At 48.3% G+C, this 17,810-nt stretch overlaps 1 protein-coding gene across 2 annotated transcripts in view; it reads left to right on the forward strand.

Annotated features, from left to right (window-relative positions):
• The window catches only part of GOLM2 (golgi membrane protein 2), a 21,386-nt gene continuing 3,576 nt past the window's right edge, over positions 1-17,810 (forward strand). The window contains exons 1-9 of one of the 2 annotated variants that reach the window (XM_048955652.1): positions 1-508; positions 4,957-5,011; positions 5,846-5,948; positions 6,950-7,040; positions 7,842-7,986; positions 9,175-9,255; positions 9,614-9,712; positions 10,187-10,360; positions 15,490-15,657. In XM_048955652.1, coding sequence (XP_048811609.1) covers positions 182-508; positions 4,957-5,011; positions 5,846-5,948; positions 6,950-7,040; positions 7,842-7,986; positions 9,175-9,255; positions 9,614-9,712; positions 10,187-10,360; positions 15,490-15,657 — 1,243 coding nt within the window. In that variant the 5' untranslated portion in view covers positions 1-181. The remainder of the gene's footprint in view (positions 509-4,956; positions 5,012-5,845; positions 5,949-6,949; positions 7,041-7,841; positions 7,987-9,174; positions 9,256-9,613; positions 9,713-10,186; positions 10,361-15,489; positions 15,658-17,810) is intronic. The other variant, XM_048955653.1, reaches the window with a different exon arrangement.

Here is a 17,810-nt window from a genome sequence, read left to right on the forward strand (position 1 = left end):
GCCGGCCGGGAGGAGGGCGGCGCGCCGCCAGCGCGGCTCTGCGGCCTGTGCGCGTCCGCAGCCCTCAGCCCTCAGCCCGCCGCCGATCCCCGCCGCCCCGCGGCCCTTTTCTCTGCGCGGCTCCTCTGAGGCGCGGGCGCAGGCGGAGAGCGGGTGCAGCCCCCGCCCGGCGGCCTCCCCCATGGTGGGCTTCGGGGCCAACCGCAGGGGCGGCCGCCTGCCCTCCTTCCTGCTGGCCGCCCTGCTGCTCGTCATCGCCGTCCTCGCCTTCAACTGCTGGAACGCGGCGTCCCGCCAGGCCGTGCTGCGGGAGGAGCTGGCCGAGCTGCAGAGCCAGGCCAAGCGCACCGAGGTGGCCCGAGGGCGGCTGGAGAAGCGCAACTCCGACCTGCTGGGCCGGGTGGATTCGCACCGCAAGCAGCTGGAGCAGAAGGAGGCGGATTACAGCCAGCTGAGCAGCCGGCTGCAGGCCAGGGACGGGCAGGTGAAGCGCTGCGAGGACAGCAGGGTGAGCGCCGGGCTCCAGGCGTTACGTATTGCGGGCGGGGAGAAAACGGGTGGGACTGTCGCGGGAAGGAGACACGTGGCGTCAGTGAGCGCCGTGTGCCTGCGGGGGGTCCTGCGGGCGAACGGCTGCGGGTGCGTGGTGAGGGGCGGCTCCGAGTGGCGAAGGGCAGCGCTGCTCTCGTTTGGGAATGTGTGCCGCCGAACGCCGTCTGTACTGAAAACAACGTGGTTTATAAACGGGTATCTGATGTGGATGGGACGGGTGGGAGGGCTGTGAGGAGCAAAGCTCAGCGCTGGGCTGGGGGAGGTGGTTCCTCTGGTAAAAGGCAGAAGATGAGCTGTGGGTTTGTAGCTGATGTGCGGTCTGTCTCTGAGTTGGCACACAAATAGTGGGGGCAGGCAGGTTTAGCACTGGGACTTGTGAGTGGCTCAGAGAGCGGAGGGGAAGCAGTCAGAAAGGTCTGTTACCAGAACAAGCACACGGTGTGTGTGAATTATTGCACCTGATGGCTGGGCTGATATATGTATGTATTTTCTCAGAATACGGTTTTGTGAGGATGCTCTTGGACACAGTTATGCCAGTGATTCCAGTTGGTTTGTGAGATGCAGAGCTATAACAAAGCAGCAACACTGGGTGCTCACAATGAACCTGGCTTTGCTTCATAGCAAACTCCATGGAGAGGTGCTATTCTGGTGGCTGTTCCTGCACTCTGTGCTGCTCTCCCGGCCCTTTGCCCTGTGCTCAGTGCATCAGACACGTGTTTCCTGTGCTGAGGGAGCCAGCACGTCTGCAGATGCTTCCTCCCAGCTCAGCGATGCCCACAGCAAGCCCATAGCCTTGGCTTTACCCTCTGTGTGTGTTACATGTCCCCCTGTGCCCTTGTTTGCTCATGACAGATGTGCAGCAGTAATTAAGTGTTCTGGTGTCTTGTTAAAGGAAACAAAACAAGTAATAAAAGGAAAAAAATGTGCACGCAATCCATTTCAGTCCGAGTGCAGACAGGCAGCACCTGCTGCTGGATGGTGTGTGAGCTGGGAGGATCCTGGCAGGGCAGTGCTGAGAGCACTGGGGCCATGTGTGTGCAGGCTGCTGTGAGGAGGAGTCCCTGAAATACAGATGAGCATCTTACCTCGGTATGCCAGGAGCTGGGAAACAAGTGATGGTAAATGAGGCTCGATCCGCTCTGTAGGCTCACCACAGCTGCCTGAATCTCACAGAGGTGTTGTAGCTGATCTTTGGAGGTGAATCTCTCACAAGGAAAGATCTTCTAAAGGTGGAAAAAACAAGTAAGAGTATCTTTGTAACTATAATTTGGAAGAAAAGAGCCTTTCTGGAAGTGGAAATATACTGAAATGAAAAGGAATGTGCAAGAGCTTCCTTTTGTGCTGGAGGTGAGCTGTGAAGAGGAGCTGTGACAGAACACAGTGCTCACAGCAGGCAGAGGCAGTGACTGTGCCGGGGCTGGGAGGTGATGCACGTGCTGTCGGTTGGTTCCTCAGTGTTTCATACTGCTTTGCATATTGCCAGGAGATGTTTTTTCAGAGCTTTATGCATCCCTTTGCAGTCAGCTCAGTAGGAAGATTGGGCGGCAGGATTTTGTGGTGGAGAGCTGTGTGGGGGCTCCTATCTGTGTCTGCTCTTGCAGCTCTCAGGAGCTCGCCTTTTTTGTTGCAGAGCTGTTGCTGGCTGTGCCAGTGTGTAATACATCTTTGTCCCTTCGTTGATGCTTTGAAGTGCTGCTTCGTGGGATGAAGCTGCTTGGTGAAACTCCCTTGAAAGCACTGGCTGTGTCCTTTTCTGCCAGAGCTCCTCCACAGCTCCTCAGTTTGCAGAGCTGTAGCTCTACAGCAGTGCTGCTGAATGCAGCTTCCTGCTCTTGCTTCTTGCTCCCCAGCAGCAGCATCTCCAGGGCTGCAGCATGATGATAACTGACTGTTGGGAAAATGGCACTTGATGGAGTAGGACGATCATGGAGTACATCTCCTTCTACTATCAGCCTTTTGAAATGGCTTTCTTGTGCTGTTGCAGCACGTGCTGTGGTGGGGAATGGGGAATGGCCATTCCTGGGGCAGTATGGACAGCTGGTGCTGCTTTGGTGGCAGTTTGGGGGCTGGAGTGGCTCTGAGATGGGGTGAGTGTTTGCAGCTCACTGCTTGTTTCGTTGGGAAGCAGTTACCACCTGTGTTCTTACTGCAATAAATACATAAAGGTAAGTGCAGTAAAGACATGAAGATAAGCTCCAGTGTGTTTGTAACTTTCTTCTGGGCTGCCTTTTGTTACAAAGGGCACTTGCAGTTTAGAAGCATTGGAAGGGTTACCTTGTGTGTAGCTGGCTCTGGCAAGCAGAGGATTTCTGGTGTTTATATTCCTGTGCAGAGCTCAGTGTATCGCAGGGGATTCCTGTTATGCTTCCCAGCTGCTTTGGAAAGGCTCTGGGAGGCCATGAGGAACACGGGCAGTGCAGGCGGCTCTGGCTTCCAGCAGCACATGGATCTGGAAGAGTTGGATTTGTGCCATGCTTTGTGGGGTGGCTTTTTTGCATGTGGAGGTGGAACAGATGAATCATTAAACGCTTCTTCCCTTTCCGTCCCTCGGACTGGGGACGTTTGCTGTCAGCCAGGCAGTTTGGGCCATAAATTCTGGTGCTTTTCTCTGAAACTCAAAGTTGTCAAAATGAAAGATAGTGTGATAAAGCTGATCCTATCTCCAAATCAAATTCTTGTGTGCAGAGAGGCAGTTCCTCCCCATCACTTCACAACTCGGATGTTTGATGGGGTGAGGAAGAAGCGAGCTGGCAGCAGGGCTGTCTGTGTTATGAATTCTGATAGATGAAGGTTTGAAAACAGCCCAGCGCTTTGCAGGATCTCTGCTGTTTGTGGGTTTGTTGTGTTCTGGGGAAGAATTGCATTAGAGTGGATGACAGGAAAAAATTGGTAATTAGTGCCGGTGGTTTTGCATTTTTTTGACATCGCCTGCTTTTGGCTTTCTCTGGAAACAGAAGTGCACCTCTTTGCTTGTGGTCAGTAACCCTGCCTGCACTGGGCCTCAGCACCCTCTCTGGTGCTGAGCTGGCAGGACGGGCGCCCATAGGAGCAGAGCTCAGCTCTTCTGTTGGCCTTCTGTGTGCAGTCCTTGCTGCAGGCACTGCTTGTGCTGCTCAAATAGAATGCAGGAAGCCCAGAGCAAGCTCTCTCCTTTAATTTGGGTGTTCTCTGTCTGGAGCGGTTTTGATTTCATGGTGGGCAGGGTGCATACAGCTGGTTCTCAGGCGTGTGGCTGCGTCATGCCCAGGAGGCTCTTTGGGTGTCCCTGCAGGCTGCTGCTTTCGGATCCCAGCAGTGCAGTCAGGCTTCTCGGGCCGCCAGGAGGCTGCGCCCTGTGCTGCTGTGTTTTGGGGAACGACTCCTTGAGCAGCTCTGCGAGTCCCACCTCCAGGCTGCACCCTGCTATGGCACCGCAGCCCCTGGGAGCTGCCACAGGGGTCAGCCTGCCGCAGCACGAGTCTGCGGAGCGGAAAGGAGGGTTTGGGAAAAGGGGAGCTGGGTGTTGTGGAGGAAATGCTGCGGAGGGATGGACGTGTGTCTGTTTAAAGCTGCTCTGGGTGATGCTGTAGGGCCTGGCTGCGAATAAAAGCTGCCAGCCGTGCTCGTGCTGTGTTCCTTTAACGGCGGTGGAAGTGGGGGCTCTCAGGAAGCAGAGACAACAGGGCCTCAAGTGGTGCCAAAGCTGTGTGTCAGAACCCTCGAGCCCAAGCTTTCTGCGTGTTTTTGGTGTTACTCTGCTTTTTCTCAGACAGCTAAATGCAGTCTGTAGTATTCCAGGAGGTCACTGAGAGCATCAGCCTTGGTGCCAAGCTGCCTCAGCACCCTGTAGTCACCCCCACATCAGCTGTGGAACTGCAGGATAAGTAATGGCAGCATCCATGTTGCCTGCTGATGGCATTGTGTCGCCCTGTCTCACTATGCTCTGTGTGCATTTTTATCTTAACTTCTACTGCTTTCGTTTGTAAAAGCAAGAGAGCACACTTTTGCTCCATGACTTTGTATACATTTCTTCCTATTGCAACTGCTGTTTTTTCCTGACTGAAAATACCCAACACGTAGCAGTTATGGAGCTCTACTGGTGCCAGACTCTCTCTTAAAAGTATAATTTGTGTTAAGAACTTAATGTAGTGTCACATTAAATATTTGCTTAAAATATACAGCAGGTAAAAGATGTTTTGCTAATGGTGCTGCTTGTTTATTTTTATAAACTTACGCTTTGACTTTGGGAATCCATTGCCCCCTTTGCAGCACTGGGATGCAGGGAGCTTACTGCAGTCCTGGCACAATCTGCTCTTTTTCATAACGAAAAAAGAATGAGTGAAGAAGCATTTGAATCTTTACAGTCTAAACCCTCTCTATTCTGCTGAAGACTGTTTGCAGCAATGGAACATTTCTGCCTTTCAGGTGAAGCTGCAGAACAACATATCGTACCAGATGGCAGACATACATCGTTTGAAGGGTAAGGAATTCGTGGCCGTGCTGTACTTTGTAACTGCCCAGTGCTGCAGGGTGTTTGTGGGGTGGAGTGCTGGTGTGCTGCAGAGGCTGATGTGTGCAGTGCTCGTTGGCTGAGTGCTCTGCACCTCAGTGCACGGCTGGTGCCCACGGCCTCGGCGCTCCTGTCTGCAGCGAGGTTCTGTTCTGGCACTGCTTGCTTCCAAGATGCTGCAGTTGTTTTCACGACCAGTTCAGTACAGCTGGCCCAGCAGTGCTGGGGGCCTGTAGGGCCATCCTTGCAGGTGTTGGAAACGTGCAGTGGGGGCAAATGTGGGCCAGCTAACACCCAGGTCTGTGCATACCTGCAAACAGCATCTTGGCCTTTCTGCCTGTCTGCGGGGCTGCTGTTGGCATTTAAATGGTTGTCTGTGTCCATAGAGAAGCAGGAGAAAAACCATTGGAACAGTTGTATCAGGTTTTTTTCGAGCAGTGTGAAGATACTTCCTTGGTACATTTGTTGCTGTGTTACTCAGAGTAACAGATTCTTTTTAGGAGACTGGGGGGGTTTCCCAGGCAGGTGAGGTGGCACTGTGTGCCGCTTCTGAACAGAAGTTAAAGAACAATTCAGCCTTTTTTAGCATTGGTTCTGTAGTATTGGAGCTGCTCTGTGTTCTGTAGCGATGTTTGGCATACTGAAATAAGGTGGCATCTTTTTCAAGATAAAGAATCTTTATATGTAGAAGAAATGACAAAACTTGAGCAACTTTTAAACTCGCACAGCAACAGCCGATGTGTTGCCGTGGGGCATTTTGCATTCAAATTGTATGTTAATACTGACTTGTGCTCTTTGGCCCAGAACAACTGGCAGAATTACGTCAGGAATTCATCCGCCAGGAAGATCAGCTGCACGAGTACAAGAAGAACAACACTTACCTGATGAGGAGGCTGGAGTACGACAGGTATGTCTGCTGGAGGCTCAGAACTGTCCTTTGTGTGTGTGTGACACAAGTCTGCCTTGGTTAAAAGGCAGGTGAATTGTACACGTAACCCTCAAACTCAGGGTACCTGTTTGATGACACAGCTTTAACTTCAAACATTACAATCAAACATCTAGCTGTTATTCTGATATAGAAGTGAGATATGTATCCTGTGCAAAATCTAATTTGAATTGCTCAGTGTTTATAATGTTGAGATCTGAGTTAACGAGCGTGCGGAAGAGTTTGGTGAACAAAGTTCTGTAAGCCACTGGAATAGTCAGGTCTGCCCTCCTGACAGAGAAATGCATCAAACCGAAGTTAAAACACCGTGTGTAAGTGAGATTTCAAGCACGGTAGAGCAGTGGGGAGAACTGGTCCTTCTGAAGCCTAAGGAATAGCAGAGATTAGCACTGAGCAGTGCTCAAAACTGTCGTGGAGAAGCAGATATTCTGTTTGTGCTGTGCTGGGTGTCTGCAGGTTTGTGTGAGATGGGCGTCGTGTTGGCTTGTGTGGATCTGTGTGCCGTGTTAGAGACACTGGGAGACTCAGCTGTGTCATCCATGGATGTTGTTTGGGCTGGTAGCAGTAACGGGGTCCTGGTTGTGCTGCTTCTGTGCTGACAGCCACGGGAGGCGTTGCTTTCCAAGTGGAACAAATACGTGCTGATGACAGATGAACTGGGAAGTGTGGATTTTCAGTTGCTTTCCAGGTTTTGGAGGAGAGCCATTCGAGACACTTCTGTTGTTTTACTGTTTCTGTGCTTTGTCTTTGTTTTTCCAGCTCCACTTTTTTCCTGTATTCAGTCCATTTTCACTCCATACACATCTCATTCCAGGACAGAGGGTTTTGGACAGACTGTTCTGCTTGTAGCTCAGGTTTTGCTTTTTGTGCCTCTTCATTTTTTGTCCCTGTTATGTTTATGGGAGAGCAGATATAACAAATCCAGTAAATGAAATATGACTGATCATGTATTTCTAATTAAGTCTGCAGTGTGGGCAGCAGATCAAGGAAATGAGAATGCAACATGAAGAAAACATGAAGAAATTAATGGACCAGATTGTTCAGGAACAAAAGGTGATGCAGAGTTACGTTCCTTTGAAACAGAAGAACCTGAAGGCCTTTGGTTGTTGACGCAGCAGTTCAGATATATGAGGGGTTGCACATTTCTCCTCTGAGATTTGATGAAACGCTGGGCTGGATGTCAGTAAGGCCATCTGCCCGTTTGCTCAGCCACTGCACTAAGCCTTGAAGATTGGGCTTCATTCTTTGGTCTGCTGTGAGTGGATTTCAGTCAGATCTTGAAGTTTAGGATTGCTTTTAAGTCTGTGACCTGAGGTGTAAGGCCTGCGGTGTCTTTACCACTTTGAGATCTGTTTAAGAGCTGAGATGACCTTAACTTTCTTACCATGGTAATTTCTTCTGTGTGCCCCTATACTCTTGTTTATTTGTGAACTGCACGAGGTAGGTGCCTGCTAGAGGCAATGCTGGCTTATGCAGAACCCATGGAAATAGCTTTCCAAGTTCTCTGCTTGTTCCATGTCAGTTGAAACTAACGTGTTGTGGAATGGTAATGGTCTTCTTGCCATTCCTTTGCAATAGCTCAGATGTTATGCACAAGTTATGAATGGTTTGGCTATTGTATGGATGCCACAGTGCTTTACACTCTGTTACGTGCCCAGAAGCACAGCTCCAACTCTCAGGACTGAAGTTCATATATAGAGGACTTGTGCTGTTGTTTGCTTTGGTGAACATCTGATTCATAGATGTGATTTGGTTTGTCCAAAGCAAATCTTAACTTTATGGTGTTCTATGCTTGTTTGTTTTTAACTTTCACAGCTGTGCTTAATAACTGTTCTAATTAATTTGTTCTAACAGGCAACACAGAGAATTCAGTCCATCAAAGATGCTGAGATAAATCCCAATGGTGATGACCAGGCAATGTCTAAGATTGTTCCAGAGGTGGAAGTTAAAAATGCAGAAAATAACGAGCTGCCTTCAGATCGTGGTGGAAATGGCAAAGGTATTTCCCTTTTTGGGTCATTTCTGGTGTGTAGTGGCCAAAGGTGTTGTGTCCTCAGTGCTGCACAGAATCACCTGCAGCAGAGCAGTGAGTTGCATGTGGCTGTGCTGGGAGTTGAGATGTATCCAGAGATTGTCGTGTCCTTTCTCTGGGCCTTTCTGTGAAAGCAGTTTCTTGCACAATTTTGCGTTCATCTTTATCATTTGTTTGGCATCTCCTTCCTCACGTGGCCAGCTGTCAAGCAGGGATTGCCACTGTGCTCACCATGAAATGTCTTGTGGTGAGCTGGGGAAGGGGAGTGTTGGTGGAGAGCTGGGTTCTGCCCAGAGGAGGCGAGGAGCATCAAAACCTGTGAGAAGTCTGTAGCTGAGAAACTCAGCAGGAACAGTGGGAGCCTTTGATCACCAGGAGCTGTGCAGGAAGCTCTCAGTGAATAACTTGCAATTGTTTCCTGCCTCCAGGCCCCTCTAAAAGGTGTTTGGGTTCTCCTTGCTTCTACTTCTGCTGCTGAACCTGCACCTTTTTCTATCAGTTCGGTGTCTTTTCCAGGCAGTTTCTTAAAGCAAGCTTTTCCCACTCAGCTACCAAGAGCAGTGCATCTGTTTCCCATCCTTTTCTGAGGATTGCTTGGACTGACTTTGGGATCAGTGCTCCACAGCAGCCTTCAGGACTTGGATGGAGCAGTGTGAGAAGTCTTGTAGTTGGATTGTCAGTGTGGGACATTTGCTGTGCATGATGGACTTTTCTTCTGGTCTTAGAGACCTCCTCAAGAGGGAAACAGTCTTAATGATTAATAAGGTAGAATGTCGCAACCGGCGGGAGAAAAGATACGACCAAGGGCTTGATCAAGCATTCTCCAACTTTAATCAGAAGGCAGCGTTATTTATTACAGCGTATAATGAGGCTAATACATATTGCAAAAGCGAGCTCCTGATAGGTCAGTGTGCAGGTAGCTAATAACAACTGCAGCTGCATTCCCACGGTCAGCACCCCCAGTTCTGCATCCTGTTATTCCTTCATGTTGGTTCCTCATAATCCTGCTGTCCTTGATGGTGATAGGTTAGCAGGCTCGTGTTTCTGCCTAGTTACTTCAGTCTTATCAGCGGGGTTGTGTCAACATGACCCTTTTCTGCAAGCCAGCTCTCAGCAATGCTCTCCACAGTAGAATATCTTGTTTTTGTCTTGCAGAGAAAGTCAAACCAGGAGGAGATGCAGGCATGCCTGAAATAGAAGACAATGACCCTGCTAAAGCTGAAGATACTCCCACTGGTTAGGAGAAATACTCTAACTTTCACGTTAGGATTTTTGATCTGATTTGTATTCCATGTGAATATTACGTGTTTCATAATGAGCACAGAGTTTTAAAAGCTGTCTGTGCTAGTGAAGTTCAACTGAAATATGGGACGTGAAGATTTCTACTGTTTGTTACAGCTTTGAATCCTCAAAACTGAGCGCTTCAGCGCTTCCAGAAGTTTGGTGTTGTTTTGTTTTTTCTTTGGCCAGAAGTTCTGTACTGCATATTTTCATCCAGGATTTGAAAACAAAATGTTTGTAGGATTGTCAGAGGAAGAGTTGTTGTTGTATTGTTGGTTTCACATTAAGGCTTTTCTCAATGTTTTTGTTCTAGCTATAAAGAAGCCACTTATTTCAGCTCCCAGAAGCGATAATCATCAGTCTGCGCTACACCCTCCAACTGAACAGCCCCACGCTCCAAATCTGGCACCAGGTAAAATGCTGACTGGCAGATGATGTGCTAAACTTCCCAATTAATATCTGCTATTTTATCGTGGAAACTTGGTGCAGGTGGCCAGCACTCTCTTCATTTGGTACTATTACAGAGAGAAGAAAAAATGAGTTCTGCTGGATACCAGATTGAATGCATTCTTAGTGTGGGCTCCTGAGGCACTGTGGTTGCTGCTTACACGGTCTCCTCATGTTCCCTCTTGTACCCAGTCATTTCTGAGCCTTTTGGTCAACTTCAGCCAAATTTGACTACAAGTTACAAAGAGAAATGCTTGAAGATTTCTCCACTGGACAGGAGAGTGTAGTAGAACTCAGTAATCCTCTGTGTGGGCACTAGTTGGGGTTGCAGCAAATCATCAGGAGTTGATTATTTATTAAAATGTGATTATTTTTTATGGTAGCATTAAAACCTTTCTTTGGAACCATGCAAGCACTGAATGCTCTCCTTTTTCTGTAGGTCTGCGTAGTGACAATGATGGAAATGCTGATATTGTGAAAGAGAGACCTCCAAACTCTCTTCAGCACTTAAATTTTGGTGAAAATATGGAAAGTCAGAATGAAAACAAAATTGAAGCAGACCATATAGACCTTCAGAAAAGCAGAGCTGTCGACTTGCAAAAGATGAAGCAAAGTAAGTTGGTGAATGTCATATACATCAATACAGTAGGAGAATTGTTTTGCTTTCCATCTGTTCTAATGCTGCTTATTTGGAAAATAGGAACCATCACAGCAGGTGATCTTCTGGAGAGTAAGCCTGAAAGGAAACATAATGTTATTGTGTCTTTAAAGCCAAACAAGCACTGAGCGTGTCATCGCTCATATGTAGTGAGCCAGCATGTGAAAATCATTTGCTTATTGGCATTCAAAATGTTTCAGGACAGTACTGCATTTAAATAGATTGCTAACTTAAGACTTTTGGTCAGTGCACGATAGGGTGACTTACATTCATGTTGTGTTGCCTGGCTTACATACGAGTTTGGGACAAACTCACCACAAGTCAGCTCTTACACCGGGGAGCTTTGATGTTGTTTGTCTGTGTGTTGGCACAGTGTGTTCTCCAGAGCCCCTCTCTGCAGTGATGCCAAAGAAAGAAGCCTTCAGACAGGAGCAAATCACACATTGCTTACAGTGTGTGATGGTAGTAATGCTGATGAAGCGTAGTGGGTGGACAGCAGGTAAGAGTCTGCAGAAATGCCCGTGGTTTCTTTGCCCTGTTGATTCTGAAATGCATCTCCACCTTGCAGGTGGTGCTGTCATGTTTGAGCTGTGTGCTGTACTGGGTGCTCCTGTGTGTGCTGTGGGCACACTGGCTGGGCATTACCTTCACCAGTTGTTTTCAAAAACTCATTCCAGCTGTTGAGCATTTGGGTGACAAAGGCACGATTCCAGGAAAACAAACGTATTGCTGCAACATTTTCTCTCTGTTTTTACCTGAGCAAGGTGTGGATTTTTAATTACGTGCGCATTATAAACTCAGCTTTGAATTTGTTTTCACTCGGAGGTGAAGCAGCTTTCCCTTAGGCTTTGGTTTCTGTGATCAGAATCTGTACTCTGAGACAAAGCATTACATGTGAACTCACAACCCTCTTCTGAGTCTGAAAGCAGTAAGGAAGGTTTCTGGAGTGTTCTGCCAGTAAACGCCGTTAGTTCTGGGGCTGGGGGAGCAGTCCTGCTTTTGTTGAATCAGGATCATGAACTGGTTTAAGTGATGGAGGAAAAGCCTTCTGGAAGCACAGATGGCCCTTGGAATCATGAAGCTGTGGAGGCCTTTTTTGTCCTGTAAGGGTTGGTGCAGGAAGTTTGCTTTGTTAAAGTTGTGTCAGTTTCTTTCCATGCCCCAGCCTTGTCTGGCGCTTCTCTAATGTGGAGAATTGGCAGGAAAATTCCTGGCTCCTAGCAATCATTCAATAGTCCTTGAATAACATTAAAAGTAAGATGAGAATAATGTTTACAGAATAAATGGAGTATTTCTGGGATGCTATTGTGAAACAGAGGTTCAATTGTAATAGGGCCTGTGGGCTCCTAGTCAGATTTGTGAGCTGACAGATGTTGAGGTATAATGGCACCAGGTGTTCAGGTGTGGGGCATTCAGTGCGTGCTCTCCTTCTCCCCCACGAGCTCAGATGCTACAGCCCATAGATGGTGCAAAACCTTATCAAGAGGTTTGGGAAGCTATCTGGAGTAGTTTCTGAGCCTTTAACAGCTTTGAGAAATGCAAGAAGATATGTCTAAAAAGTGAAAGGAAGGAGGATTTGAGGAGTTCGAGCAGCCTGGCCTTGATATCCAGAATGAAAGATGAACAAATTCTCAGTCAGTCTGAATAGAATGAAGTGCTTTATGTGGATTTTTCAAGAACAAACTATGTCAGTGATAAATGTATATTCAGAGGAGCAAAAGCAGGATGGGACTTTGTTGCAGAAGACTAATGGAGATTTGGTCAGGAATAAATTGCTACTTTATGGGTGCGTAACTTTATGGCAGACATAGGAAGCAGTCTGGAAAAAACAAACAGCCACCAGGTTTACAGAGGTGTGTCTTTTCTCGGCCCTGCTGCTGGCTGATAAACAGGATGTAAGAGGGGTGCTTTCAGCAACATGGGAGTTTGTAAAACATGAAAGTAGTTTGCAATTAAGAATGGAAAGTCAGGTGCACAGGACAGTAACAAGCAGAAAATGAGCAGTTCAGTAGAAAGCGAATACACCCAACAGTCACTAACAATGTTTACTTCTAGAGTGTGTTAACAAGAATGTCAGGGAGGAGACAAATTCGGAGTATGTTCTCTGCTTGTCTGGTGCTTTGAGGCCATCCTGTGGCTCTAAATGACAAAGATTGGAAAGGTGAAGGCAGAAGGAATTGGGTGGGGGTTAAAATAGGAGGAGGGAGAAAGATCTACAAAGAGCAGGGCGGAATGGATGGGGAGCAGGCATCTGCTGTGCTCCTGGAAACAGATGATAACGAGCGCAGGCTTCTGTTACTTTAATACCACTCGTGGCTCTTTCTGGTGAGATGAGGCTGTTCAAATAATACAGTAAGTTACATTAATTCAGTAAATAGTGTAGCTCAAAATCAGTGTGCAGTTTGCTCAATTCTTCTTCCACTTCACGTATCCCGAGATGGCCAAGACTGTTTAGTTCATCAAATGAGCTTCTTGCAGAACCTGCACTCTGTGAGCGGCTGCATCAGAACGGACACAGCCTCGTGTTTCAGTTCTTGACTTCTTACATGGATTGGCTGTCTGCCCTGGGAATGGATCAATGCATGGGGGGCAGGAGCAGTGATGGAAATGGCCCCTCTGAAGGCTGTGGGTACCTGAGAGTCAGTAAGCACTGATCAGCTTTTGCCCTTCCACGTGATACCTTGCATCATAATGATGCGGTAAGGAAGAGGATTTCTTTCACATCTAGAAAGCTGCATTAGTTATTTCTGTAAGATTTGTTTCCTAATTGGTCAGCAGTGGCCATTTGGAAAGGTCCACTGGTGCTAAATTAGTTCTTCTGGCCTAGAGGAGAGCAGCTCCAGCATGCATCTCTCACTGCAGACGATTGCCTGGCTGGGGTTTGGTTTCTGGGCGCTGCCATCTTGTCTCATCCCATGAGCTGATGCACACAAACAACCTCTTGTTGGTTGGGCTCTCACATCTGCCCAGCTTCAGAATTGTGAAGCTTCTTCCGAAATACGCTTTCTTTTTTCATTTTATTAGCACAGATTTTAAAAGGATTTAAAAATTGACTTTGGTACCAGGTGTGGAGGTGCCAACATGGCAGCTGTATGGTTTCAGAAGAGGCAGAGGCTGGCAGAAGTGCAGCAGGCACATGGGGCTCATGCCTGGTGCCTGGGGGGGGAAGTGGGAGTGCAGCAGGGCTGCAGCATGTGCTGCTGTGTGAAGCTGTCCTGTGAGGTGCCTCAGGGTGAGCATCAGCAGCTGCTGCAAGGGCTGCACGAGGGTCCAGGTTAGCGATACCCAACTACTATCTGAGCTCTTTTGTCAAACACTCCCTACGGCCTTTAGCATCCACTGCATCCTTATGGGACATCGCACTGCTGTCACTCGCCTCTCCCGCTTTGCGGCAACGTTCCGCTCACTCAAACAGCCCTTGTGAGCTGCTGTCTGGAACCCAGGCATAACGTCTGCAGTGAGCTGAGCAGCAGCCCACGACGCCACCACGTGCTGCTGGGACACATCCCAGGCAGCGCTGCTGCCCGTGCCTGGTTCAGCAGGCAGCTGGTGCCTTGCTGGCTCCCGTTCTGCTGGCCCGGCTCCCGGTGCCCCAGGAGCACGTGAGTGCCTTGTGTCAGGGCTGATGCCCTCCTGGTGCTGGGCAGGGAGTCACCTGCTGCCTCCAGGCCTCAACCTGGCTCTGCGCACGCAGTTGGTGGGGTGCTGGGTTCCCTGAGGCCTTCCTGATGTTTTAACCTTTCCTTCTGTCAGCTCACACTTGTAGCATTTCTGCACACCCGCAGCCCTGGTTTTTTCCGTAAGTTAATCGCTTTCAGTTTTTCTCATCCCTAGCTTTATATTTAACGTGCAAATTGTGCAGTTGTTTGTAGAAGACAGCGTCCAAAAATAAAGACAACATGACAAGGATTACTGAATTACAGAGATGAATAGAGAGCGAACAAATCAAACCTCTGATGTACAAACACATCCTAGGCAGCAGTGTCTGTACATGTGAGGGCACTGGCTGCCACCCTTCTGCTTTTCAAGCCCTGTTACTGTTTCTGCTCTGAATTTTATATACTGCCATGTACCAGTTTTCACTGTTTTAAGAGAAAAATTCATTTTCACATCTGTCCATTGTGACCCAAACACTTTTTATTCCTGATGTGGAAATCATCAGTTTTACTTCTGTGTTTAATTGCTTCCAACACGGATCACTTCACATCTGCCCTGGCAGGCCGTTTTCTTGGTTTGTCTCCAGTCTGCAATGATTGCGTTGCACTTCGACCCCGTTCTCCTTTACACACAGTCTCCAGCCCCGTGCCCTTGGTTAGTGTTGCTTTCTTTAAGCCGTGGACAAGCAGACTGAATTCTGTGGTCTTGACTGTTTCTCCTTTGTACCTCATTACACACCAGGTCTGAACTTGATGTTACGCCATGAACCTTTCACTGTGTGCTCGTTTGCAGTCGTTTTGTAGTTGCAGCTAATTATTCTTCTGGTTTGTTGTTGGAAGAATTGTTTGTGTGGAACAGTTGTTAATTCTTTGCTGTGAGACAAAAATACTGCAGTTGGAACATTACCTGGGTGTTACCCAGATCAACTGGGGGCCTGAAGAAAAATCAAGGCAGATCTGTGTGAGGTTGGTGCCCTTGGCAGCACGGCGCCCACGCTGGAAGCTCCTTTTCCATGTACAAAGTCAGCAATGTTTTGCTCCATTTTTTTAGGTTCAGGAAAACGTCTGGGTACAAAAACTTTCACAGCATTTCGTAAAAGCAGGGCACATTTGTGGTGTGCTTGTAGATAAGCAGCAGTGGAGCTTTTTGTATGGGTGCTTCCCCTGCTCCTTCCTACAAAGCGAAGCCCACAGCAGGCAGATCTCAAGCCCCAGTCCAGAGCCGTCGAGGCCATGCTGTCTCCATGGAGGTGTTCCTAAGCAGCACTGTTGTCCCTCCTGCACACACACTCTCCCTTCTACTCCCTTTTTCCTCCAGTCAAAGCTGCTACAGAAACCTGAATATCCTAACCTGCAGGCTGCTTTCATTTAGAATCTTCCTGTTTCTTTCCTCTCTGCTTCTGACTTAATCCTTTGCCTACTTCGCAGGCCGATTCTTTGATGAGAATGAATCCCCTGTTGATCCGCAGCAGGGTTCTAAACTGGCAGATTATAATGGGGATGATGGTAACGTGGGTGAGTACGAGGCAGACAAACAGGCTGAGCTGGCTTACAATGAGGAAGAGGATGGTGATGGTGGAGAAGAAGACGTCCAAGGTGAGCTTGGGCCTTATCTCCATCCCGCTGTAATGAAATCCACACTGAGTGTTCTTGTTGAATTTGTGTAAAGCCCCATTAATTTTGGCTGATCTGCAATTTATAATACGGAATAAACAAGCTTTAGGCGATCTTTAAAATTCAGCTCGCTTTCCATTTGAAAGCAGTGTTACAGCAGCTCTCAGAATATTCCCATTGCTTATTTCAATTTTGCACAACTTCTGCTAGGAAAATCGAGATGCTTCAAATTTTAGAAGTGGTTTTCTAAACACAGACGTGGTGCATAGCTGGCTGGGGACGCAGTCTTTGGCATTACACTTCTCTACTTAAAACTGCATCAGTGGTTTTTGACTCCTGCTAACTGAAGTCACACCTGCACTGAGGTGGCACACAACCAAGTCCCAGGTATCAATTATAGTGTAACTTTTTGTGCATCCTACACAGATTCAACAGACTTTGGTTCCCCTTGTCAACCAAACTTCAGAACTCAACCTAACACCCATCCCTGCATGTTGCCCCCCATGCATGCGTCTCACTGTGTCACCTCTCTGTTGTTGTCTGCTGTGCAGCTGCCACTGTTGTTGTCTGCCGTTCTCCATGTAGTTGTTTGGTAACGTCTTGTGGAGGGCTTGCATGTCTAGAGGTTGGAAATGTCTGCTGAAACATTTACAGTATTTCCAATTAAGGAAATGATGCAAAATAAAGGGGGAGTGCAGAGGATGGGAGGGCTGTAACTCCTCAAGTTCTGTGTGCACCCTGATTTTGATCCTTGCAATGCAGGTCTTTTAACTGGTGGGTTGTCAATGATTTTATTGTCATCCAAGCATAGGAACAGGAAAAGCTGGTAGAATGCAGCTGATTTCTGTTAGCGTGCACTGCTGCATGCAGAGTGTGCAGTGGCTGTGCTGGTAGTTTGAAACACAAGAACAAGCACAAGAATGGCATGGATCAGAACCCTGGGCAATTAATTTGCTCAGTGATGAAAATGAAAAGTGCTGCTGCTCCAGGTGACGTGGGCTGGCTGCTACACTTCCATTCCGAGCTGTAGCAGGGGACTTTAGTTGCTCTGGATTACAAATGCCCGTCCCTCTGGGTGTGCTCTGATGAGGTTCTGAACAGATTGTTAAGGCCAGCTTCCAAATGAGTGTAAATAGTCCACATGGCCTCTTGTACTGATGGGCACTGCCCTGTGGAAGCAGGAAGCTGGTTTCTCATGGCCGTGGTTTTGTAGAGCAAAGGAAAGCATGGTGTGGGGCCTCTCTGCTGTGCACTCTGCAAATCCGAGCAGTGGTGTGGATTGAGTTGAGTTTTGGTCATTATTTAGTTCAATTCTCCCTCATATGCAGTGGGTGATGCCTGGCTGCTCTCTGCATCGCTTCCTTAACTGGACTTCAAAGGGTGACTCCTGACATGAGTGAGTGCCAGTGCTGCCCTGTGCTGTTCGTGTGGCTCAGCCTGCAGGCAGCCTTCTGCAGCTGCTGCCTCTGTGCCGGGCAGAAGATGCCCAGCAGCACGGTGAGGCAGCAGAGCAGCACTGCAGGCCATGCAAACGCTGCACTGTGCCCCCAGCACGGAACTGCCTGCTTACCAACACTGCTGTGATGGCTGTGCGAGAAAACTAATGGCTTGAGGTAGCCAGAAGCAATATCCAGTGAGCTGTGAACCAGTACAGGTGCCTTGAGTGGTGCGCTGCCAGCAGCTTATGCAGTGATGGGCTCAACATGGGAGTAAGTGCTGGAGAACTGATAGAAACCAGAGGTTGTGGTTATGCAGCTTGCTGTGTAGGAGCTGCAATTGAAAGTGGCCTCAGAACTTTCACTTGCTGATGTGACACCTCTCAGCTCAGTGCTGGGGTGGCTTTCGCTTTGGACTTTCCTGCCCAGTCTGTTCACATCTGCACAGACAGAAGAGATTTTGTGCCATGTGGTGAAGATTGAAGGCTGACCTGGGGGCTCTTCCTGCAGAACAGCCCAGGCAGCACATTACAACCTCTGGCTTCGTGTTCCAAACCATCCGTTGCCTTGTCTCCTGGTGACTTGTTGGCTTGTTCTGTGTGGAGAGCGGTACTGCCAGAGCAGCATTTTAGAAGTGTCTGCTTTAGGTTTTGTACTTAATTTACCAGCAGGGGAAGAGAAGGTGGAATTGTGGGATTT

The sequence above is a fragment of the Lagopus muta genome, chromosome 10, assembly GCF_023343835.1.
Source record: "Lagopus muta isolate bLagMut1 chromosome 10, bLagMut1 primary, whole genome shotgun sequence".
In the NCBI taxonomy this organism is placed as follows: Eukaryota; Metazoa; Chordata; class Aves; order Galliformes; family Phasianidae; genus Lagopus; species Lagopus muta.